The 26981-nt window shown below is 39.2% G+C and overlaps 1 protein-coding gene across 12 annotated transcripts in view; it reads left to right on the top strand.

The window, feature by feature from the left end:
• The window catches only part of LOC100650779 (LIM domain transcription factor LMO4.1), a 477355-nt gene that overhangs the window by 445291 nt on the left and 5083 nt on the right, over positions 1-26981 (top strand). For all 12 annotated transcript variants that reach the window (XM_048411143.1, XM_012314594.3, XM_048411142.1 and 9 more), the window contains one exon: positions 25680-25823. In XM_048411143.1, coding sequence (XP_048267100.1) covers positions 25680-25823 — 144 coding nt within the window. The remainder of the gene's footprint in view (positions 1-25679; positions 25824-26981) is intronic.

The following is a 26981-nucleotide window of genomic DNA, read 5'->3' as shown; positions in this document are numbered from 1 at the left end:
ACGTAATCCGCGGGGAAAAATTATTATTCCCCTGCTAGGACCCCTAGCCAGCTGGAAATCTGCTATGGGCCGAAAGTAAATTCGTTAACCTTCTCGTACGAAAATCCCGCTCGGCGATAAACAACGCCAATTAGCGCGTTCGATCGAGCGGATCCTCGTTTTGTATCGCGACCCAGGGATGGGAACGGGTTTGGGAATGTGCGACCTTCAACGGGTGAGAAGGAACTGGAAAAAGGGTTACGAATGGACGAGAGAAGAAGAGCAAAACGACTGACTTCCTATCGCCGACAATGTGATTATTGCCGCTTGCTGGTGGTTACTTCTCGCTATTTGTTTTCGACCAGGTTAATAGGCTGATATAATAGATCGGTTTTGTATGCTCTTAACTAGCGATTCAGTTGAAAATTAAGTTGTTCGGTGAAAGACGATAGGGGTTCTTAAAAAGAGACGCTGTTTCTTTTAGATATTATTGGATAGAACAGTCTTTTTCCTTAATCTCTTTGCATTGCAGTTTATTTATTTATATTTGTATTTGGTTATTCATTTTTATCTGCATATTTAGTTAAGGACATCTGTTCTTCTCAAAAAGTAGTCTTCAGAAAAAAATTTGGTGTATTGTGATATATATAATATGTTTCTTAATTTTCGTCCAATATCGGGATTGTTAATAATTATAGATGTGGATATTTATACGTTTATTGGAAATCTAAAAGTACACAGAATACATTCATCGTAATAATATAATAAAAATATATCAAATACCTAAGTTGTCATGTTCTAGTAGATGAAACAAATCTCTGCTTAGGTTTCATTTCTTCAACGCTGTCAGGGCGGAATCCCCTTTTTATCCTGTAAGACAAATTGTCTTTCGGTTGATTTTGTGAGAAAGACCGGATACAATAAAATCCGAGATCAGTTTTACGAAAAATAAACACATTTCTCGTTTAATTAATTAATAACTTATTAAAGTGCAATACAAATTGATTAATTATACTCGTAATAATAATCTCATATTAATAATTTAGCGTGAATTAAATAGAATCCACAAATTAATTGATTTTTATACTAACAAATATGCTACTTATAATAATAAATTTACTAATTTTTAATTGAGAAGGCATTCATTCATTTCTCGGATCTCGAATACTTGGAATTAAGGCCGATTCATCGAAAGCGTTATCGTTGACAGTGGTCACCGGAAATGAATGTGGAGAAGAAGAAGGGAGAGAGAAAAGTGCGTGTCTCGTTGGTAACTAATCAAGACGTATTAATTGCATCGCGTTCCGTTGGCCTGCGTTCAACGTCGGACGACCACCTTGAACAGCGCGGCATCGCGAATCATTTAACGAGTTCACGTTGCCCGACACAAACCCACCACTAACTATGGAACGTTATTCATTTACAAATATTTGTGGCCATATTGTCAGCCGGATTTATCGGGCACAATTTTTAACGCAGTCACCGCGGTTTAATGAACCCAGTTTTAATTACTACGCCACATCGTGAACGAATAACTGCCGATTCCTCGCGCATACATAGGAAACGAGATTTTTATTGAAAGAATTGTTCAGTTCGAAGCGTTAATTGATTTGTATAAAAATGTAAAATTTTCGTAATGGCAAGAAGGACAACGGTGATAAGAATTTCATTAATTTATGTAATATGTATTACATATCATGAAATCATAGTTTGTGTGCGTTTTGATCGCGAGTTGAAATTTTAGAAAAAGGAGAGATGAGAAATATTAAGTTGTTAGAATAAATTCACTCATGTTTCGTTAAAGAAGCGTATTAATTTAGTTCTGTTATCTAATTTTATTATAAGTAACGTTTTATTAATAGTCTTCGAAATATATACATATTACATTACACAATCTAATACATTGGAAATTGTATTTTATTATGAATTATTAGTATACTTTGTTAGTTTAATAATTCGATGACAGACAAGTAGATGAAAAGGTTAATAAATATTTAGTCGACCATTGGCTATCGAAGCAGCACTCGATTTTTTTTTTTAGCTAGCAATTCAGCTAACGATTACACGTAGTGTAGATCGGTTGATACACTTTCCACGTCCTGTGCTCCGAGCGATGGCTATTCTTTCACTTTTGTTTCTTTCACTTTCTAGCGAACGGTGTGATAAATGTACAATACGCACGCGATATCGCAAGGAATTCGCGTTCACCTACTTCCAGAAAGCTACTGTTCCATACTAGTTCTTTAAACCTCCTGAATAGCTCCTTTATTACTATCAAATATGAAATAAAATAAGATGAATTTCTTAGAAAAATCTATAATCGAACTGATTAACCTTTTATAAATAATTCAATTTTATTATCCAGTACGTGGTTAATATTCAATTTTAAAATAAATAACTTACTTCCATAGATTCATAAGGAAACCGCATGAATAATAGTACGTTTCAAATGAATTTAGAAGAATTATATTCATAATATTATCACATTTGCTCTACCTTTCGATTTATGTTTTCGACAATTAATCCCTGTATTAATATTGAAATTTCCTAGCAAGCTAACGATCATTGATCAACTCGTTCCAGTTCTCTGTTCAATTTTTACCTAAAATCATGCCAACATGTCCGGAAATGAGTTCTACTCTACTGACAAGGCGATCATCAAAATCACGTCTCGCTGAAATTTCGGAAAACTGACAGGAAATTGTCTTCGGTCCGTGACGTTTCTCTTTTCATAGTGTGTACACCAGCCCACCCCTTTTTAACCCCATTCTGGAATCGTTGTCGACTATAGCTGGGGGATTAAGGCGAACGCCGTCGGAACGAGCGTTCTTCTGGTAGAAGGAAGCAGCTAATTTAAATAGATTAATTAAGTCGAAGCTCAGGTTCCTTGTTCCTTTCTCTCTTTCGTCAGCCAGCCACGGTCTTACGGTTTTCACCAAATCGAGCAATTATTACCGGTGCAGGACATCTGTGGTTTTACGACCCCGCAGAGTTCGATTATACGCGACGAAAAAGATTCAGAAGGAACAATGGATTTGCGTTTTAGTCCTCCGCCGTTTTGTTAGCAATTCGTAACGAGATTTGCTTGCCGGATATGAAACTTGTTCGACGAATGGACCCTAGTGTTCCTTGAACTTTCATCCACGTTATAAATCTCGGTACAATAATATTCTGTATTACTTTCCATTTCAATGACGTTTAGTGTGTTTTGAGGGGGAACTATGAGGTCTGAATTTATGGAAGTCGTTGAGGAAATACTGGCTGTCTATACGATTTTATTTTTGTTAAGCTGTAGCTATTTTATTTCGCAACCGGGAATTTAGTAAAAATAGAGGAATGACTATTTTATGTCTTCTAATTAATTTTATTCCATTCTATTTTATTAATACTTGGACAGCTTATTAAAGAATTGAAAAAAGATGGCAGTTTTTCCACGTTTAGTTCAAAATAACAGCAAATTATTATTTAACAATTATTTTGAGACTTGACATTTTAATAGAAAAGCAATGTAACCAAACGATAGACGATTAATTTTACAATCTTCTACTGGAAACAAAAGATTGAAATTTCTATAATATGTTTAAGCAAATAAAGTTACTCGTATTCTTCGCTAACGTATTAACATGTCAATTTTACAAGGTTTGGCCATGACGCCACGATGTTTTATTTATTATGCGATACATATAATGTTAAAATATTACCTACAAGAGTTACGGTGTATAATCATTATTAATGAATTTATCTCACTGAGGTCATCGGTGACCTCCATAGCGTTATAGTGTAACTTTGCTCGATTCACTTATTTTTTATAATTATCAATTATCTCATATTGTTTCCCCGTGTTGTTGAATAATTGCTCTATTTTGTTACGTCCCGGGACCTACCATAAACCATAATCCATCCCTCGGTCATACTTATTCGGACCTCCAATAATTCTAAAGGACCGTCACGAGATTTAGCATTTTCTACTTTACTGTCAAGGCCCTTAATTGCCATCATATATCTTTCAAGTCGAAAAGTTCCTAAGGGTTATTTTTCATTAAGGTGAAACACAGAAAACGCGGTTTCCCAATTTTCGACATCCACTGGTGAAGGCTTATATAATAGATCTATATTTCATGTATAAATAAAACTATTTTCATATGTTTTATACTGCATTAATTTTGTCACACCATTGTAGTAACGACGGTAATAATAAAAAATTTATAACTATTGATATTTGTTCAAATTATGTATTTCTACTAATCTTGGTGCGCCGGTCACTGGTGACCCCCACAGCGCCACGGTCAAATTGAGTGCCGGTTACACAGACAATCAGTACATACTGACTCTGTACATTTATCAGAGTATTTCAAATTATTGAAAATATTAAAATCTTGCTACATAACTTGAAACTGATCTTAAAAATAGAAATACATTGGTATTTCCCGAAATACCAGCTATTTTACGAAAGTGTAACAAGTATCGCTTTTAAGAAACACGTATATCGGACTAGCTTCAAAGATTGAGTAAAGTGTACACAGAGAGCTACGTTGGAAATTGAGATGTTGATCGAGAGTCTTGACAGCGGTGTTGCGTACACGGGTTCTCGATACCGGTTCGATAGGGTGTTTAAATATCAGAAGGTAGATCAAACGAAAGACAATGCGCAGCCTGTGTAAAGTGACAACTATAGGAAAGTGAAATTGTGTTCGGTATAGGTGGGCATGTGTATGTGTATGAGCGTCTGTGTACGGCCCACGCACATGCACACACAGAGAGTGCCAGTCACGACTGATCGATCCTCCTACTGCACGGTCCCCTTGTTACGGGGGTGGACTGGACTGTGGCGGGTAAGGGACGGTAGACGAACGACGGAGAGGAAGGTTAGACGAGGAAACAAAGCATGCAATCAAAACGTTAATTACATTAAAATGAGTCGAAGATCAGACCAATCAGAGTAGCCTGACGATGGCCTCGAGTGGCATTCGAACTCGCGTATACCAGAAATCTAACTTGACTCGTATCGGGTTCAGAACATTTCGATTGTTTAGGATCTTTCAAACTACTAAAGTATATTATATATAATTGGTTTATGATATCGCATAGCAATCGCTAAAGTTTTGGAAATTTCTTGAAAATTGAATTTCCTACGAGTGTATAGAGAATAGATGTTGTTGGTTTAGAAACGTATAGAAGTTTCCTGCTATTCTAAAATTTCAAAATGTCTTAAGAATTGAATTTCACGCGTATGTACATAAGAAATTGATTGTTAATTTTAGACCGTATGAGAGTTGCTTGCTATTATATAGTTTCTACGACTTCTTGGAAATTGAACTTCTTATGTACATGATCTAAGATTCCTAAAATTTCTTGATAATTAAATTTCTCGCTCTATGTATGATGTTATAAAATTTCCAAACGTCTTGAAAACTGTGTTTCTTATATGCGTATAGAAAATTCACATAGTTTGTTTAAGACCGTAGAAAAGTAATTCGCTATTGTAGAATTTCCAAAATTTCACGAGAATCGAACTTTTCACGTGTGTATAGAAAATTGATATATGTAGTTGGTATAAGATCGTATGGGAGTTGCTCGCTATCGAATTGTTTTACGAGCGACATTACGATCGCTGAATTTTACGGTTCGGCTGTAAAATCACGATTTTCTAAATTGAAAAAATAATAATGGAGCGAAACGAGAGGCTGTTCGAACTATGCCGGGGTCAGGAATAGTTCAACTGTAGAACACGGACGTAGTTAAAATCAAAACGAGGACTTCTACATCCAGATGTATACATAATTCAGTTTACTCATTCGCCGGATTCACGGCGAAATAACTTCATCCATTCTATAACAAACCTCGACCTCGATTCGTTCAACGTTTCATTCTACTTGTCTCTTCGTCCTTAAAAAAAATCAATTTCACAGAAAGAGAAGCAATAATTTCTTGCCGGACGCTTAAACCTCCGAACGAGTCGAAAGAGCACAAGACGTCTTCCTTTATGGACCAGGGCGGAATTAATTCGATTTCGCGACCGACTCGTAGCCATTGCTGGCCCCATCCAATATCTCAGCGAACTTCTAATATGAGCGCGATGTTCGGTATATCCGGCCAAATTGCGCTCGGGAGCTAATAGGAATTTTGATTGACTGAATTAAATAGTTATTGGAAATTCGGGCTTTTTGTATCGATTAGCTATATTAGGACCGAATTGTCCAGATAGTCGATGCAAAAGGGCAGAGGAAGGTTGTGAAAGTGATGGGGGGCAGTCAGTTGGAAACGAGCTTAGACGAAACTCGAACGAGACTTAGAATTGAGGTGAGGAAGGGGGTTCACCGAGGTAATTCGTTGTTAAGTCGGAACTCATTTTCTGGAACGCACACTAGTTAATATGGTCGAGCCTGCGGGCCACCTCATTACCGGACCTAGTCAATTTCAATCTAATTTGCCGGTCGGCCGTTTCGTCGCGGAAAGAAGGACGCAGGGTGGCGAAGGGTGGCATACAAGGGAGAAGGGTAACGAACGACGACGAAGGATGGTAAAAGGACTGTGAGGGGATGAGGAAGTGGAATCAGAGAGGGGGTTGCTACTGGTTCGTCATATGCCGTGTCGCTTTTTAATTAAACCGGGCTAGTCCGTCCGAGAGCGTACGCGATTAATCGTTATTATGTAGGAAAAATGAAAAACGCGGGTTCGAGGCCGCGCACGCTCTCGAAGATACCTTCCGGTCGCGCAATTAGCCCGCGACGCTCGGACGAATACGAACGTCGCGTCGCTAGAGAACGTCCGTCGTTGTCCGATACACGCACTTGTTGTGCGCGACGCGGTGTGCGCGGTGCGGCACGCGCGTTTATTTAGCGGTATTGGAACGAACACGATTCGTAGAATTGGCGGCGTAATTTTCTGTAGTTAAATTAGCACGATTGCAGTCGCTCGGTATTTAATTTCCTCATTGCCTCTCCCTTTCCGCGCCCCCTCGCTCTCCCTCTACCTGTCTCTATTGCATCCTCGTACGATACGCAGAGCATTTCCTTCTTTCTCCTCAGCGACCGTATACCACCCTTCAGTCCGCATCGTCTACGGTCTGCCGCTCGCTTTTTTCCACGTTGCTGCAGCTTTTATTTAATTACCACTGATTCGATACGCGGGCCCCGTCCAGTACGTTTGCTTTATTATTATGATTCCAGAGTCGAAAAATTCGTGCTCGTAATTGGATTAATGTGTGCGCACTGCTTCGAGAATGCGATTCACGGTAGAAAACGAAGATAATGCGTTTTCGTTTTTCGCTTCTATCTTTTTTTTTTCTTTTTACGTGTTTCACTTTTTCCCGTATCTTTTTTTCTGTGGTTCTTTTGTATTATCGATCTCGTGTACCGTTAGGTTTCTATTTGTTATTTCTCTCTTTTTTTTCTCTCTCGTTTCTTCCTTTCGCGTCGATTCGTCGGACTTTGAGCTCGTTTACGATTGCTACTTTCTCGAGACTCATTGCCATTAATAACGTCCAGCGTTTCTGGATAATCTTTATATATGTACACTGTTAGGCGTTCGTTTATAAGGAAGACGCGATATGATCGAAGTGGCAAGTAGCTTAATTATATTCAAAAGCCTTCAGCGGTTATACATCGCGGCAATTATATGCAGATTAACTAAATTGCGCTGTCGGGCCCCTTGGTGCGCGATCAAAATTTATATAACCCTATCGCGTTACACGCGAAATTCGACGGACGCCCGAAATCGCCTTCATTTTATCTCGAGAATTAACCCATTTAGTCTGCCACCAGGGCTCGTGAAAGAGGTATACGCAATCTGAAACACGAGAATCGAGAGCACACCGAAGAACCGTGTCCTTAATTATCCTTTCTGCTCTCTGAAGCCTGGAATAATCATCGTAATGAGTTCGGATACACTTTGCTTCCTTATTTCGTGGATATCGTAGAATCGAAACGGTTGCCTGATTGTTTCTCGCAACTTCTGACGAGTACAAAAATTATTAATAATACTGGAGCGAAATTAAGTCGATCGATTCGTGATTTTCTCACTTTAATTTCCTTACTATAGATAATATATTCGAAACAGAAAGTCCGTTGCAACTATATTACAGTTGCGTTAACGAGCTGTCGTAATTGATTCCATTCTCTTTGAAGCACGCACTACAGCAATAATATTACAACATTTCCCACCAAAAGCGCAAGGATCAAAGACAGTCGTTTCGTGAACTCCGAACTATGAATTTCGAACGTTTCTCAAATTAGACACATTTTAAAAATCATCGTTACACTGATTAGGTATCACCGAACGTTTGCATTAATTCTGCTGCGATCCTCAAATTTTACGTTTCAATCTCACGTTCGTTTCAACCGAAAAATTCAAAATGTTGTCTGTGAAAAAACGCAGAACATTATTTTATAAAGAATAAAAGTGGACTTACTTCATCGTTATGGTGCTTGGCTTTTCATATTTTCTCCAAACATAAGGAATATTCTAACAACAGAAAAATACGGTTCGGTAGAACCTGATCCATACAACGGACTAGTATTGGTAGGCCATGCAAAATTGAGTTGTACTGTGCCTTCATCCCGCTTAATCCTTAACACTTGACTGATACCGAACAATTGTCCATACAGCGGTGACCTCGTAATTCTTCCTCGGTATTAACAAGTATATATGCACGGTGCATCAAATTCAAGCAAAAAAAGTCACCGAAACTCCCCCAAGGCAACCCTTGCCGTCGTCTCTCGCTCAATTCTCTTGTTTCACGGCGCACGAAACAACTTGGCCCCACCGCCATCTTTCGTTCGTCGTTTCCTCTCGTTCTATCCTTCCGTTCCGTCTCTTCGTCTGTCTGTTCGCCCATTTCCTCGAGGGTGATCACCCTCTTCTATCTCTTCCTCTTCCTCCTCTTCGCCCCTCCACCCCCTCTCACCTCGCTGTGTCTCGCTAACAAGAGGGAATAAGAGGGAAACATGGAAACGCGCGGGCGCGTCGAAATGAACGCATTCACACACGCATTCCCGACGTGCACACGTGTGCATACACGAGGCCGGCTCGCTGTTAATGAGTTAGACCACCTTACCCTCGCCACTTTAATTGTCTAAAGCGCAAATTGGGCGGCTTTAATTAGCGTAATTATTTGGTTCGTTTGTCCGTTTATCCAAGATCCCTGTATCGAGCGGCCGAGGGAAAGGGAGAGAGTGGCGGTGGTTGCCACCCTTTCCGCGGCCCGTCTAAATAGATTCGTTAGCGCTTCGCGCGATTAAAAATCCGAGTTCACCGGTTGGACAACGCCACGCTTTCGTTTGAACTTGTGTCCAATTTTCTATCTCTAGTGCCTTGATTTTCCAAATGAATAGACTCAATGGTACAGGAATTCATTAAGTAGAGTAGTACGATGGTGTTAATAAATACGCGTACAATCTTTGCTGCTTGCAGTATATAGGAAAACCTTTTGGTTCTGGGTCTAAGAGAATATTCCAAGAGTATTCGGGAGGTTTAATATCTCTCGCTTGTCTTTCATTGTTTCTTTTAAATTCCGTGTAAGATAATGAAATTTGTCAAGTAATTTATAGACCGTACATACTTGAGGACAAAGGTACACCTATTTGCATTCCGAAGTGGAATATACGTTCGATAGTACTCGAAAGATGTTGGAAATTTGTTCATTGAACATCGTTGAACGGTACGTTCTACGTTGCACAGAAACAAGAACTTGTTCCACACGTCCGTAATAATGATCCATATTTCTTTGTCAGCCATGAAATAAGATCTCCGTTGATCGAGTGTCCGTTCCTGTTCCTAAATGGATTCATTATTGTTCTGCTTCGCGGTGTATTCTACTCACATGGAAAGTCGGCCTCTGATCGTGTTTATAAATTACTACCTTTTTTTTCTCTCTTCTTTCTTCTCTCATTGACGAGCCAAAGCGTTCCGCGGCTAACCTGATGGAATACATCAAGCACCGATGAATAGAGAACGAACGTGTATTTATAGAACTCGTCGAACGTACTCCCTTCGGCTTGATTCGTCTCTTTAACAGTTTCGTAACTTGGCAAGTGTAATAAGCCGCTGTATGTACAAGGTGTTTCCGAAAACGATCGATATTTGATAAGGAAAAGTTTTCCGCCCGTCTTCGTCAATATTTCCTCTTATTTTCAATCGGAATGGGTTCGCGATCAAACATCATTTATCACATCATTATACATACATATATTACGTCAGACGTAAATTTCCCTTACGCCGTTCTAGAAACACTCTGTACACACGGAGTCCGACCGAACTATAATTGGAATTACGTTCTAACCTACCCCTCCGGGCGCGCACCCTTCCGACACGCGTAGCGCCCTCTCTCGGCACAGCCGTCATTGAATGCGGTACTCATTTTCCCTGCTATGGAATGTAATAATTCGCTATTCAATTTACTGAATCCGCGCGATTTATTCGCCCCGTCAGAGGGACATGAAATATTCATTCGCTCGCTCGAATTCGCGCGAACTTCGCCAGCCGCGAGATTCAAGAAGAAAGGGAAAAAAGCCGCGCCTTGGCGTCACGCGTAAACGAGATCGATTAAAAATTTCTTCTTCTCCCTTATTCTCGTAAATTGGCACACAATTCGTATCTTTATCGTCGATGCATTGATATTGCATTGAATCGGCAACTGAAGAAAGAAGATGGGAAGAAAGAAACACGAATTACGCGAGCATCGTCGATTGCACAATTTTCGTGGTGTTAATTAACTGAATTCAGTTCTAGTAATAAATGTGCCCCGGAGAAGACAAAAGGATAATCGTGGAAAAGTGTTCCTTAATCGTAAGGCCGTTTAATAACACAATGGAGGAATTTCACGCGGAGATGGGTGCCCCGTTGCAGAGGCACTTAATTAAATACGCCCCTCTCACTCTCCACCATCTCCCACCCTCTCTCTGTACCACTCTACGTCGTCTCACTCTCCTTCTCTTTCTCTCTCTCTTTCGGCAGGTGCAATCAAATTTCAATTAGAAAAGGGACTTTTTGCACGAAACGCACCGGTGTCCCGTGCAATTTGATTTAATGCCATATTATTACACGGCGAACGTGCTAGTAATAATAGGAAGCTCAAATTGCCCGTAATAGTAACATACGCGTGGATACAATATGGATAAGACCAGCGCGGATGGCTTTTCGCTTGAAACATATTTTACGTACACTATTTACATAATGGCCATTATCGTGGCGCTTAAGCGCGACAAAACAGGAACAAGAACGAAATCTCCAACTTTCTAACGTTCTTTATTATTCCACGTTTTATTTTTACTCCGTTCCTTTCTTTTTTTATATCTACGCTTTCATAATAATTTTTAAAATATAGACTCGTTCCGAAGCTCCAATTTCTCTCGCCATCGTATTAACTGGGCTAGATGATTTAGTAGATTAAAGACTGAATATAATAATTTCTTATTCGAGGACTTCCTATTTCCTTACGTATCATCCACTTCTGTTAAAAATAAATTACATCATATTTACATTTTCAAGCATTAAAGTATTCAGGTACCAATTAATTTATCCTCGTTATCTTTCAAATCTGTAATTGTAGAAATGTTTGGATTTAAAGAATGTGCCGAAGAAACTAAAGTGTTATCATTTCTTTTCCGTCATCTTTGTCTTCCTCTATTCATTAAGGATATTTAGCCATTATTTCGTAACAAACTAAGATCTTCTAAAAAAGAAGAGATTTTGAAAGATTTGGAATCCTATTTTTGTTATTGTACGTTCATTACAAAGACACTTAAGGCACACAATCTTGATTACGCAATTTGTTTCATGCATTACAAAGTTATAGACTTAGAACCATAAGTAGCTTGTACTTGTATCGCAATATTTAAATATTCAAGAAACAGGGGTAACTTCGAATATTTCAAATATCTGAACAACGATTAAGATCAAGAAAAAGTTCCAACGATTACAAATATAGAATTTCGTGAAACTATCATCGCACGTGACATGGAAACATCCATAAGCTACGAGGAGCGCGTACACCGTCGGACATTCCGGAGGTTAATTAGGAGACGAAAGAAATGGGAAAAAGCATAATAACGGGAGAATCGTGGGGCAAAAAGGAGACGCGCGATAGACGGCGACCTGGGCGCAGCAGAGGAGAAGAGGACGAAGGAGGAGGAGGAGGTGGAGAAGGAGATTTTTATGCGCGCGATCACCGGCCGGTCGGGTCTGTGTAATTTCTTCTACTCGTTCTAGTCGATCGACGCGGGACGGTCTGGCCTCTAATTAGTAATTAAGGAGAAATCGAAAATGGAGCGATTCGGTCAAGCGGTCGAGCATCTCCGCTCATTACGCCGCAAAGGACGCGCGCCGGATCCATCGTTGGCTCGATAAGGTCGGAGCAATTAAAAGTTGCCACGTCGATTCGTTTGAGAGAGGGGCCCTTGAACGCACCGCGCCACGCCATGCCATGCCGATAAACAGCCACCCGCTTCGATTGGGATTTTCGTTATACTCGAAACGATAAATAACAAACGATAGAAGATGGGAAAGATTCGGCGAGAGTGCGAAGCACTGAGATATTTCGTAATTGAGCCTTCCCACACTGTCCTTATTAGTTAAAATTTAGCATTATTTTCTATTTAACATTTTTTTATAATTTCAATTCATTTGTCATAATTACAATATCTTTCTATCTAGTAATTTTTCATAATTCCAAGTAGGATAATTTTTGGAAAGTTGACGCAGTGTATTTTAGAGTAGTGGTAATAGATCAAAGTACTGTTGATTGGAATCATCAGTATATGTATGTGCCCAACATTGTTTTCATACTGTTGCTGGTAAGGCAAGAGTAAATTTTGCTTATTACATATTTTATTATTTTTTCACATTACTAGTTTCGAAGTCTTCGCTGTTTTTCCAGATAACTACATAGCAAAAATTGGAATGTTCAGAGAAGTGGAGGTATTCCGGAGATTGTTTTTAAAATTGATCGTAGAATTTGTCTGATATACAGAGCAATAATAACACAGTTCTTGATTATCTTGACATAGAGCATACTAAATTTTCAATTTCTTGTAAGCAATCAAAATATCGATTTCTCAGCGAAGCATCCATTGGCTTATTCAACTAAAATCGAGCATGAGAAAGTAGCTAAATTGGTAGAATATAATCGAGCCTCGATGAAAATAACACGCGCGTTCACGTTTCAATTTCGTGAACCCGGTTGATCTGTTTTCCTCGCTTCCTTTTTCTTCGGTGGAATAATTTCCTCGGGATGGATACTGGTTGTTCCCAGCAGTGGCGGTGGGACGAGCGACCTGAAAGAGGACGCACAAAGAGGCTCTCTCGCTGGCACGGCGCCTTTTCATCTCGGCTGTACCTTCGCTCGGCATTTGTCCGTGTCTAACGTGTTAATCACTGCCGTCTGATTAGATTATTAATTGTCCTGCGTGGCAGATGGGGCCCTGGCATGCCCGTAATTACGGCTATTACGTACGGATCGTACAATCGCTCCGATTTAGGGATGTGAGGGGGGAGGGCGCGGAATAGATTACACCCCGAAAAGATTGGAACGCGCACTGGTAAAGTTCTCTGATACATCTACGTTTCTAATTTTATAAGTTATTCGCACGTATGCCTTGTGACTTGTATTTTGGATTCTTCACTCATCGACAATGCGAATAAATGACGGAAATTTGGAAAATAATTATTTCCTTTGTTATGAATTTCTATCAAATAACTCTCTTAGTTGGATCTCTTCAAGAGAATTAAATGCGAAACATGTAGCATAAGTAACATAACAACATCGATCATATCTGAAGCTCGATCTATCGTCTCCAAAATTATCTCACTATTTAACGTTCGATTCTAAATTTCCATCGAATAATTTATCAAGTCTCCTGTATCCACGATATTGTCATGAAATGGACGATATCGATTTTCCTTCACATAAAATCTAACTAAAAATAAAAAATACCAAAGTGCATGCAAACATCCCTTTATCCTCCAATCTTCCTTTCTGCAACACGTCAATGAAAACAAAAAAGTCGATAACCCAAGTCGTCGTATTATTAACCATCTAAAGCTATCTCGGCAACCGACTGCTCCCAATTTGCGGAGCTTTGTTCCCGCGGCCTGGATCCTCGCGCGCCTTCTAGCTCGATCGCGTCTCTTTCTCCTTCCGCTCTTTTTTTCGCCCTCCTTTCGCCGTTTCAGTCGGTGGATTGTGTGCAAATCGACCGTATTAATTAGCGACACGAGGCCGCGACAAACCGTTCCAACACGGCACGAATTCTCGTTAACCGCGGCAAGATTGACACCGCGCGTATAATTAAGACGCGAGAGTGGGGGGCGTTAGGTGATGGCGGGTGGCGTGTGCGGGTGGGACTCGAAATGAATTGCGTGCAAGACGGAAGATGGAGAACACAAGGGTGTACCCGATGGTTTGGTTCAATTTCGAAGTTCGAATTAGTGAAATCAACTAATTAGAAATAGCGCGGATTGCTCGTTAAAGATCGAGCCCGCCGGCTGTAATCACCAATTACTTCCTTAAGTAAGCCGCGCGCTGAACTTCGCTCATTAAAATTATTAAACGGTTCGCTCGTATAGAATCTGTATTTAACCTTGATACACGAGGCCGCCTCCGCCGGCTGAATTTCTTCCTCTCTCTCTCTCTCCCTCTCTTCCTTTCTCTCTCTTCTTCGTCGTGTCCCCGTGTATTTTCCATTAATCAATCTGTCCGTGTCTTCGTTAACGGGGTTCTCTCCATGGCGTCTTTCGCTATGAGACGCGGAGGACGTTTCGACCGGAGACGGCTTTGAATTACAGTCACGAGTCTCTCTCTCTCTCTCTCTCTCTCTCTCTCTCTCTCTCTCTGTGTTTAATTTTTCTGATTGGCGTGTGCGATCGTTTTATTGGCTGTATATGAAACGAGAGAATGATTCGAATGGAATGCGAAGTCGTAGATGAAGTTATTTGTTGAAAGTTATTGTGGGATTGTAAGGCAGAGATGGAAAGAAGGAAACTTAATTTATGTATCTTTCGATTTGTTACTTCTTTCTTTCGAATTGATACTTTCCAATCTGGATTCTCCAATAAACTATACATCTCCTCCGACAATCTCTTTGGGGATTCACAAATAATCGAATCTCGCTGGAAGGTTAAGGCAGAATCTCCACAGAAAATATTTTTATTCCAACTGCTCGTTAATAGGGGGAAATCGGTATCTTAAAAGACTTTGGTTACGGGATCCGGACTGAGTAACGAGACGTTAAATAGAAAGAAAGGAGAAAAGATGAGCGAGGGTGATTCGAAGACCGGGAGGTCTTTTGGTGATTAAGTCGCATTCCGTGGCGCCGCGTTTACCGCCTTTCGATATAATTAATTGCATTTCGACATGGCGATCGACGATTCTTACGGCGGTGTTATAACGGTCTTTGGAAATTGCTGGACCCGTTAGGGGAATAGCCACGTGTGCGCGCGAGTATTTGTCCAATAGAGACGCGGCAGCGATGCGATGGCCGAACGATAATAAGTTTCACGGTACGCCGCGTCGATCGAAAGATCCCTTTTGGCGAGGATCAAGGCGCGATCTCTGCTCACCAATCTGGCCAATTGAATCCGAGGAAAGCGCGACTAACCGCGTAATAAGAGCATAATAAAGTTCGAAACAGTTACGTGTTCGGAATAGCTATCGCTTTGATTTCGAATATTAATATCTTCTACCCAGATTTCTTTTTGATCGAGAGGAATTTAATTAACGTCGTTGAAGATTGCGGGATTAGATTTGAGAATAAATTAAGGATTTAATTAGAGATTTATTCGACATCGGGACTTGGGTTTTACGGTTAATCGAAAAACATATTTTATACTACGAGTATCGTTGATGAAATCGGTAAATTAATTTCTATGTCGTCGAATGTACCGTTCGTCGTTGATTGGACCGACGAGCCCTACAAAAGTAGAAACAGCTTATTAGACGACTCCTCATAACCTATACAAGAAAATCACGCTTCGCATCAAACTAGAAAACGAACGCTCGTGAGCCACAACACACGAGTATAAATCATCGAAACATCGTAATCGAAGTGGGAAAGTTTGCTAGGATACTTTCTCCTCATCATCGTGATTCTCATGGTTCCTTGATTCCTGGATAAAAATCTCTATTTCTTCGTTGTTAAACGCATACGTATTATATATATGCTTAAACGAAATATAATCACGATATAAACGATCGAAACAATGTGGAAAAGCAAAGAGCGAGGAAGGTTTGCTAGAGGATAGAAAGAACGGGATAGAAGAGATATGGAATAATAAAATTAATAAAAAAAAAGAAAGGAAAAGAGTAAAAAAAGGAAACGAGGAAGAAAATTGGAGAAAGAATTGAAACGTCATTCCGGGAGCAATCATCAAGCTGACTGGTTGGCTGGCGCGCGATCGGCCAGATCCTGGACAGATAAATTAGCAATTTAATTATGGAACTGTCAGGCGGTAATTAAATTAATAACGAGAAACCTCGAATCCAATCCGATCCGTCGTGGCAACCTTTCGCGCTCCACGGGTCTCGTCCGACGATATCGCATCGATATGCGCGCGTGTGTACGTCGCGCCATTTTGAAGGCTGTCAGAAATTGCAGACAATTTTCTCCTACGCTTCGCAAGAGCTCGCTTCCTCTATCTCGTTATTCGCGCTCTTTCTTCTTTATCCTCTTTCCTCTTCCTCTCTTCTTTTATATTTGTTTTTGTCGGTGCTGTGTTAGTTGCTTGTTTCTCATCGTTTGCTCTCCCTCCCTTCTCTTCGCTGTTCGGTATGAGGAGATCCAGCAGAGGTAAATTATACGCGAATTAAACAGCGTTTTCATGAAGGGATGCTTATTAGAATCGTGAGACATGATTGATGAGGAATTTTGGGACAGATAAAATTCGTTTTATACCACAGGTTTTTACTTGGTAATTGGAGTGCTTCGTAATATCATGGAAGTTCGTCATGTTTGATTAACGGTGGTTCTTCGACGCCAATGAAAATTCAGTGGTAAACTTTTCGGATAAGTTGGAAAATGATTAAAATTTGTTGCTTCGAATAGAAGTTACTGTGTGGAATGGTTAAGGAATTGAAGATATTCCTTTATACTGTAAGTTCCACTTCCAACGTCCCATGAAAGGTTACACTGTACTATAGAAAAGTCTTTGACAATTTTCCATATTTTTCATTTCATAGCGCACATAAATTAATTGCTAAAATTCTGCGACACGCTAAAAGATAGCGTGATCTAAAAAGATCTGTTTGACTTAGGACAGGATATTCACCGCACGGTTATTGTCCTCTTTTATTTGACAATCTAAGGGAAAAGAGGTCAGTACTGTTCACCAAATAGTCAAGTATTGTTTAAAAAATTTTTGCGTTACGAAGATTGAAAATTACGGATCTAAGACTTTTACAGGGCGCTGTCTGTCTACGTTCTACAGACGAGGTTGCGAACGTCGATCATCCTCGACGCCAGTCAGAACACCTCCGTATCCCGTCGCATTGTGTGGCGCTCACGTGATCCAATATACGAAAAGCAAAAGTGTTTACAGGCTGGCGGGCCGATACGAGATTAAACGTCGACGGTGAACCCGGGCCCGATTAAAATTCCCCGATATTTTATCGACGCGGCACGATGGTCGGCGCGGCGAATTCGACGCTTCCTCGCGATGCAACATAAATGGGGAATCGAGCGGAGACGCGCCTGAAACTTTCATCGACGTCGATCGGCTCGCGATCATCGTCTATACATGGCTAAATTGCCGAATTCACCACGTTTGATGCCATCCTTCGATATTTTAATTCTTCCTTTTCATCGAATTTTCCACGCAAAGAATCAACAGGTTTCCTAGTTGATCTGTGCTTCGTTTCTGGCGTGGATTATCGTTTCGAAGAAGGAATCGAGCACAGATTCGTGAACCATCCTGTAGCTAGTGTATGCCCTATATAAGAATGTCCGACAAAGTATCGCGGTATGCAAGTTGCACGTGCATACAGGTGCAGTAACTGTGTCCGAGTCGTTACGCTCCAACGAACGCGAGCACCGTGAACGGACAGCCACGTGTTCCGCGTACCACGACAGACGGAAAATGGCTCGATATCGTTCCGTCGTATCGAGGCTGGATTTGCTTCGGGTTCTCCTCCTACTCTTTATCGTTGTGCGACTTTTACAGAAAGTACCTGTGCTTGGGCAATTGGTTTGTATTTAAAATATTTGTTCCCATTTTTTGAGATTTTACTTGTGCTTACGGAATGATTATTAGAATTTCATTGAATTCTATGGAAATATGAACCGAAGATAGAATTAGTTGTTTCTTTACTCTTTTTGGTGATACTTTTTATTCGTTCCATATAGACTTGGCAATTATAGGCACTAGCTCAATTTGAAGGAATACAAAATGAGAATAAAGTTTCTTTTATGTTACTTTTTATTGATTCATTTATAAAAAAGTTTGTTATCGTTTAGAAGATGCCACAACGTTTCTGATCGGAGATAGCAATGTTACTTTACGCTTGATATAAAGTTAGGATAAAAATAATCATATCACGAGAGAGAGAGAGAAAGAGAGAGAAGGGGGAAAGATAGAGAGAGAGGGAGAGAGAGAGAAAATAAGTTTATGGCTTGCCTAGAAGCTCATAGATTAAAAGTTAAAATCGAAAGTTTCACTACAGCCACTATACCAATAAACGTAGAATAATAAGAGTAAAATGAATCGTACTATAGTTTCGGTCTTTCGAAACACGGTCAAGTTTCTACTGTGTCTGACAAACGTAGATCGATCTACTTAAATATATTTACAAGATAGCCAATATATTCCCCTTGATCTGGCTAGAATTAAAATCAAAAACTAATCAAACTTTGATTTAAGTAACTCGCGGCTCTTCGAGGGGCAACTTGGTCCTTCGGTTAAAAAGGTCACCGTAATTATTAGCGTACTTGATTAATCAAGCAGCAAGAACGAGTCGGTGCAACGAACCGGTGAGTTATCGATCTCTCGGCCGAATGAATCGAAAATCGAACGAACCAAGGTAATTTCAGTTCGTTTCGATCGATTCCTTTCGTCGTTCTGGACAATATCGGACGCGTACGTGTGTTCGTGAAGGTGGAACGAACCAACGATTCTACGCATGTGTTCCTATAGTAATACATGTGGACGTCTATGTATTCAAATACTTACACATAACCATGGAATATAAATGTGGGAGGCCTTTCACATTCCGGAGAAAATTTGCTCGATGGGCATTTTGCACTCGTGGTCCGTAGGAAAAAGTTCGTTTCAACAACGTATCTGGTTCAGCGACGAACGATTATAAGTATCGCGTTCCGAGAACCATCGTAAATTAATGAGAAAACACACGGGGACAAAATCGAGCATGGAAAGAGTTTTCTTCTTCCGCATCTGGTCGCTTCGAGCTTTTTGTATCGTCCCGCTTTCCTCCGTTCGTCCTCTATTTTTTTCTCCTCTCCCTTTTTCTCTCTCGCTCGTCTTTTTTTTCTTTTTTCCAACGATCGATCCCGTCGAATGGATCACGTATGCAAAACGCCGCCTCTATCCGATGCAATTAAACGCACAACCACTCCCGTGACGCGCGCACACCGGCAAGAACTTTGTTTCATTTTCTCCTTGCACGCTTTCTCATTTTCACTTCCCCGTGTGTTATACCTGGCATAAATAATCTGGTGAATCGAGTCGACTCGCTTGTATGTGATTCGTACGCGGGAAAAACACACGGGAGTCTGCGCGGTTTTATTGCTCGATCAACGTAATTCTCTCACTCAGCGGGAATATGGAAACCCGGAGTATTAAGTAATTATAGGATTTATAGTAAATGATGAGAGGTTCCATTGTCCGACGATTTGTTTCACACTGGTTAAGTGATTAGTGATTACAGAGTAGCGTGGAAGACGTTACCATACAATGAGATTCTAAATTGAAGCACAATATTTTGCTTTTATCGATAAGTTTAGAATCGAGGTTGAAAAATAATTTATATGCTATTCACTGAACTTTCGCTCTTTTTATCAAATATTCTTAATAATATTGAGACTTGAAATTTTTACATTTAGCTGCAACTTATTTCGTGAATATTTCGAATCAATAATGCGAAAATACTCTATTACTCCAAATATTCTATTATTTATCGTAATCAAAATGGAATTTGAAAAATTTCCACATTCACGAAAAGGAATCTTGTAAGAGGATTTCTGACGCAGCACTCCGAAAAAAGGAGAGTATTTCAGTTATAAAAGAGCAATGTAAAAGCAATAAAAGAGAAATAAAAAAGTAAAGATATAACACGATAAAATAGCAGAATAAAAAAAGTTCCAGTAATAAAGAAAGTTTGCAAGAACGTTGAAAAAAAATTCGAATAATTTAAAAAGCACTATAACTTCCGAACAACGAAGAATTCCAATAAATAAAAACTGAATCCTTGCAACGAAAAAAGATATATATATCTTATATATATATAAAATATAGATGATTTTTAAAAAATGTTGACCTTAATTTACAGAAGCAACAAAAGTCGAGGCCTGTTACAGTCAACTTTTCCTATCAATTCTACCATCAAAAAGGGGCCTTTATCCACCATGTAACTTGCTAAACTAAAATCACTATACCCTATAGACGATTGCGACGCTTTCATCATCGATCAAATTCCGCCTCTATACATAACCAAGCAGAAAATCGAATGATTTCGTCTATTCTTCGATCCTTCATCGGATTTAAAGCTTTGAAATTTCCGCTTCGAAATTCCCGAAGATCGAAGGAGAGGCATCGCGTTATGCTCGATTCGATGTGGCCACGTATCGTTACACGGCTAATTGCGGTATAAACAGTGGACTTTACGAGGCACCAGTGTATGGCTGGCAAACATTAACCATCATTAACGAAGATATAAGGCCGCGGTATTGATGCGTCCGCGGTTTGAAGATCCGGAATGTCAAGGGAGAGTAGAGGCTGAAATGTTGAAGATCGTCGTCCCATAATCGAACACCTGACGCGAAATATTCCAGGAAATTGGCCGAGATAGCACGGCGTAATGCTAATGGATGGATATTAATCTACCCCTGGCGAATACATTTTAACTAATCTGGCGAATATCGCGAGTTAAAGTTAAGAGAGAGAGTCAAGAGAATATAGAAAGGTTGGGGTGAAAAGTTCCGTACACCGCGAGTAACCAGTTTGTGGGCAGGCCTGTTAATCCGGAAACTCTGCATCCTCGATAACGTCGATAGATGACGACATTATGTTATTATACTATCGACGATACGACGATATATATACATAAACTCATGAAAGTATTCGAATGCTTGTAAGCGTCTTTTATCAATATATATATTATAATATATGAAACATTTTGAAATTTCATTAACGCATTTAATACAAGTACCTATATTACATACATTTACATAGAAATCCTGAAAGTATTTAAACACTTAATTATAGTTAAATAATTATCATATTATTGGAAATGGAATTTCCTTTATTGTTCAGAGTCATATGCATGTATAAATATCGTTTACTTTTTTTAAACACCTAGTACCTATACATATACGAAGAAAAAGAACGCGAAAAGAGGAGTTAAAAAGTAAAATAAAGAAAAAAAGAAAAGAAACAGATAAAGGAAGATGTAAAAGGGACGAGAAGGGAGCAAATTGAAACGAACCGACGAAAAACGCTCGACGCTGTCCGATCGAGCTGGGTGAAATATCGAAGTTCGCCCGGTGAATTAATGGGAATTTCCATCGCAACCAACGCGGGTGCGAAAGAACGCGCGCTTAGAAAAAAATATTCACCGACGCCTCGATAATATATTTTCCATTGTTGACCGCTGGCAGCGTGTCGTTTTTATTTTTTATCAAACCAGATATACGCGCGCGTACGTAGCCTAACCCCGATAAAAAAAATTCGACATTTCACCCAGAGAAACTTACTAAACAGAAATTTAGCGAACATCTCTAGCATCTTTCAACCCTGCTGCATCTTTCGGATATTTCCATATCAATTGCATTTATCTGTTAAAATATATTTCAAGTTTGTATAAAATACGAAAAGATTTTTACTTTATATCTTCTTAATGCATAAATATCTACGATCTAATTATCACATTTTTTCCGTGTGATCATTAAATATCGCCAATTTTTCAGTAACGCACTATATATCGTATAGGTACTTCATCAAGCCGCACCCACTTAACCCAAATATATTAACATTGATTATTTTAATTGCTCCGTAGCCTGTATTAATAACCGCTTCGAGAAAGGACCTCGCGATTATAAAGCGTGGAATTTTAATGATACACAGAACCTAAAGGGGTTGTCGCGAATTGTACACGACGAGGGAAACGTCCACGCGTTGACGCGACATGCTGCGCGCATTTAAAGATTATAGGGACCTATAAAGCTTTAGTCACGCAACGCGGTACATTTTATAAAGCCGATTATTCGGTATCTCGAGATAGCACGAAGCACCGAGGGCTTTATTTATTTCTTCGCTTTACCGGAGTCATGGCGGACCTTTCAGGAATTCGAGGCGCGGACGTTTGCCCGTTTACGCTCGACCAGATCGCCGAAGGAAACGTTCACGATGTACTTTCCTGTAAAATTGACAAAAGCTGGACCGAGACGATTGCAACGGATGAAATTTCTAAGTGTCTCTCCAGTTTCGTTAATCCTTCTGCCCTTTGGAATACTCGTATTCTAGCGCGAATTTGAATTCTGACTTTCCTTTCTGATCATTGTAATTCGTTAATGGAGAACAGAGTGATAAAGAGATAGTGTGATGATGAAGAAGGATGAGGACTTGTTATTTTGAAATTATACAGCGTTGCTCTCGAATCTTTATCATTTCGCTGGTTTATGTCTATTGTCGCTGTGAATTGGTCATTTTATTTTACTGAACTTTTTCAATTGTAATATGAAAAATATATATCTCTTGTGCTATAATTTGATTTAACAGATAAAACGTAAGAGAAAACATTATAATTTTACTAAATGGAATTATATTTGACAGTATGACGTAATATACATATGTATAAAATTTAACAATATAAATATAATACACATACACTCCCGAATATATAGATAAATATTACCGACATGTCAACTTTTCTTTTGTCTTTGATGCAATGTGGAAATATATCTGAATGATGAGTTTTTAAAAGTACATTGTTAACCTTGTTATGTTGTTTCAATTATGTCCAACTTATTTTTGATCGTATTTTTCTAAGAATCAAACTCTTACATTACAATACAAAATTTCCACCAAGCAACTTCGGTAATCGCTCTACACAACAAGATTGCCCAAAGCCAACAAAAGTGACGATCTCTATGACGACAGGATTTCTTCTCGTAAATTCTTTAGGCTCCCTTTCTAACAACTAACACCATCTCTAGTTCTCGGTTACGATCCATTATATGACGTATTAATTGCGAACGACAGCAGTGAGTGAGAGAGAGAGAGAGAGAGAGAGAGAGAGAGGGAGAGAGAAAGACACAGGTACAGAGACGAAGTGAGAGAAAAAGGGTTTATTAACTCGCTTGTTGGTGTAGCTAGCACGACTAACGACGACGTTTAGCCTGAAAGAAGGCGTGCTTGTTTTGAAGAGATCAAAAGGGTGGGTACATAACGCTCATTGAGCTAGCGGCTTCTGAAAGCTGCGAAATTCGCAGCGACGCATATTTCCGACTTCTCATTCCATTTCGCTGTTCTTCGTTATGCTTTTCTATATTATTTTCTTCTTTCGTTTTTTCTTCTTCTCGCGACTAGAACAGTTTGAAACGTATTTAGGAAAGGAGAGGAGGATAGATTTCGCGCGAACGAAGACGCCGCGACAATTATATATGCGACGCCTTATTATAATCGGTCTCTCTCTCCCTTCTCCCTTCTTCGTCTATTTCAACCTCTCTTCCTCTTTCTCTCTGTGTCATTTAAAGCAGCTGGAACATCAGTGGGACGACGCATAATAAGGGAGAAAAGAAAGGGAAACGTGGCGGGTTGAATATAGGATTCTACACGGTCCCTCTGTTGCCGGCCTAACCTCATTTAGTTAGAAAGTGTTTGCGCGATGAGACTGGCGCGAGGTTTAATTGGAAACGCCTCGTGTCTATCGCGTTCAAACCGGAGCCGGAGAATGTCATCCTCTGAGCCCTCGGCCGCGACCGTAATTGGTCGCCTTTCTCGCTTCATCCGACCGCCAGGATTTTCCAGGGGATACCCGCCGCCACCACCCCTCTACCCAATGATAAATTTGTATATTCGGACTAATGGCGTACCTCCAGGAATCTCGGCAACGAACATGTTTCGGAGATTCGCGACGAGTTCAAGCGATGAAGCTGTGTTGGGTTTTAAAATCTTTCCTGGGAAAGAACGGTTGATGATGTTGAGGTTGATATTATGTTCTACGTAGGCGAGACGGCTTCGATGTTATTCTGCTTGTTACAAGTTTATTTTAGAATGCAAGAGTTTTTATAATATTTAATATTACAAGAGTAATGTTACAGTAATGGGACAGGAAAGGAAAATATTGACAATGATTGTGCAACTATCCTGTAATGGTAACAATGGATTACATAATAAAAGTGGTTTTATATTAAAAGGAAGGAAGGAAAGGAAAGGAAAAGAGAAGTTGGAAAATAAAGGGAAGGAAACAATGGAGAGGATGGAGTGCAAAAGGATAGAAGAGTAAAAGAAGAACAGAACAAGAAAAGGAAGAGAAGAAAAAACTATTAAAACCTTTTCCTCATGCTAATTCCGAGGTTTAAACAAAAATTCTGCTTGTCTGACATAGGATTTTTATATTCTATGCCTCGACTAGCTCACTATAAATTCCTATGTATTAGCATTAAAAAGATCGGGTTTTTAATGAAGAAAAAGTGAAGGAAATAGCAGGTTAATTAGATTAATCTCATTTCAAAGAAATTTTTCACTAACTTAACTGGTAATGCGTCGTAACGAGTTCGGACACCATTGGAATCTATTTATTCGGCTTCGAGGGAAAATCACTTTGTTAATGCCACGATAATACGTAGAATATACATATATTCAACACCTGCCATATACATATATGGGTACTTATGTTTTTGTGAATTACCAGTTTTCAGTCAACATCATTGAATTCATAATGCGTAGCCGGCATAAATGTGGACTCGTTAGTGTAGCCAGCTACGCGTATAACCCAATGAAACATTAATGAACGTAGAAATATTCGTTTTCGCGAAACAAAGAGAAATCTCGTAATTATCGGCGCCTCGTTTCGCTTTATCCATTCCTTCCCTGATCGACCTAACCCTTACTTATACAATATCGTTCCTAAAATCCATTGCCTCTTTTTACAAATTCCTTCTTATCAATCGTTCGTTATCAGCCTCTTCAACCATAAATCAAAGTCGAATTAACCCAAACAGTGAAATATATAATATATACAAGTAACAAACGCGATATTATTAAAAACAAATATTTTATATATTATTATTAAAGATAGTATTATTAAAGAAAATATAATAGAATAATAGACGCATTAAAGTGACGTGCTATATAGACTACACACAAAACAAATGTTCTATTTGGAAGAATATATTTTATCATAGTTCTACACATGCTCCAACTTCTTCAAACTTCATAATAACGTAGATATGGAATAATAATTAGACTTGCGGATTAATCTAATGTGTAAGTAATCAAGATTTTCGATTAATCGATATTGTTCACGATTGTTTCAGGATGTTTGGAAGCAGTGGTGCTTGCGCAGGCTGTGGCAACGCGATACCTGCCACCGAGCTGGTAATGAGGGCGGGTGGATCAGTGTTTCACCAGAAATGTTTCACCTGCAGCAAATGTGGAAATCAACTCGTTTCCGGCGATAGGTAAGATTATGAACTAATAAACGAACTTTATAAGTGTTATTGACACGATAAAGCATTAATATCCCTAAAGTACTTAGTTTTGGCTGTCACGTATGTAGGTGGAAGTGAATCATGAAGTTAGGATTTGACAAAAGTACGATCGAAATTAATAAACTAGTTTTATGAATGCTGTTAATAGACAAATTAATATTTTTGTTAGACTACGAATGTTTACGCATTTACGAAAAATGTCTAGGTAAAAATATACCCATGATATATGATAATAATATAAAATATAATAACAATAAGTACAGTAATAATAAGACTATAATGTAAAATATCAATATGGGTCACTAGTCACTAGTAAGTCCCACTTCTTTGAAAATACCAATTTGCATAAAAATCCACTGTTTAATTGTTTTGAGGTATAAATTTCGGTACAAAATGGAATCGATCATATAGTAGATTTAAAGAAGTATGTATCAAGAAACGTGTATCAAAGGTTGGAATTAAATATAATCGCGATCAAACTAGAACATTCGCTTTACAAATTCGCTATTATATAAAGTGTTGAAACATTAATAACATTAGTGTCTGAATTTTTAAAGACTGGATTTTAAGATAGGATGGTATTGATCGCGGATTCAAAGGGATATCAAGAGGAATCGGTTGAGGGGTTAGGATTTGGCCGCGAATTTTGCTAGGGAGCATAGATACGACTCGAAGAGGAAACGCGGCAATTAAAGGGTTGGAAAAGAGGCGTGTCACACGGGACTGTCGGTTAATTGGTGGGGATCGCAACCGGGGATTTTGTAATAAAGGAGGAGGGACACAATTATTGCAGGCCAGTAATGAAGCAATCTTGTTTATGAGCATCGATTTCGTGGATACTCTGTGCGCACGTCGTGCTCTGCTTGATTGCCAGACATTCGTTTCGAACCACGGTTTTTGTTCGTTTGAAACGATTGTTTCACGTCCATGTTTCTATACTATCACGATTTTCGTCAAGTGTTAATGTCCTTACTGTTTTGTGGCCCCAGCGATGTTTGATATCAATAATTGATTCATATTCGATAAGCTACTTTCAATGATTGTTCCTAATTTGGATGTTTTTTCTTATTCTCGTAACCAATAATACATCTATGCTGATGTAATTTTAAATTTAATTAAAACAATTAA

The sequence above is a fragment of the Bombus terrestris genome, chromosome 12 (assembly GCF_910591885.1).
Source record: "Bombus terrestris chromosome 12, iyBomTerr1.2, whole genome shotgun sequence".
NCBI lineage: Eukaryota > Metazoa > Arthropoda > Insecta > Hymenoptera > Apidae > Bombus > Bombus terrestris.
Note: the sequence above shows the minus strand (reverse complement) of the source record. Positions and strands in the feature narration are given on the sequence as shown.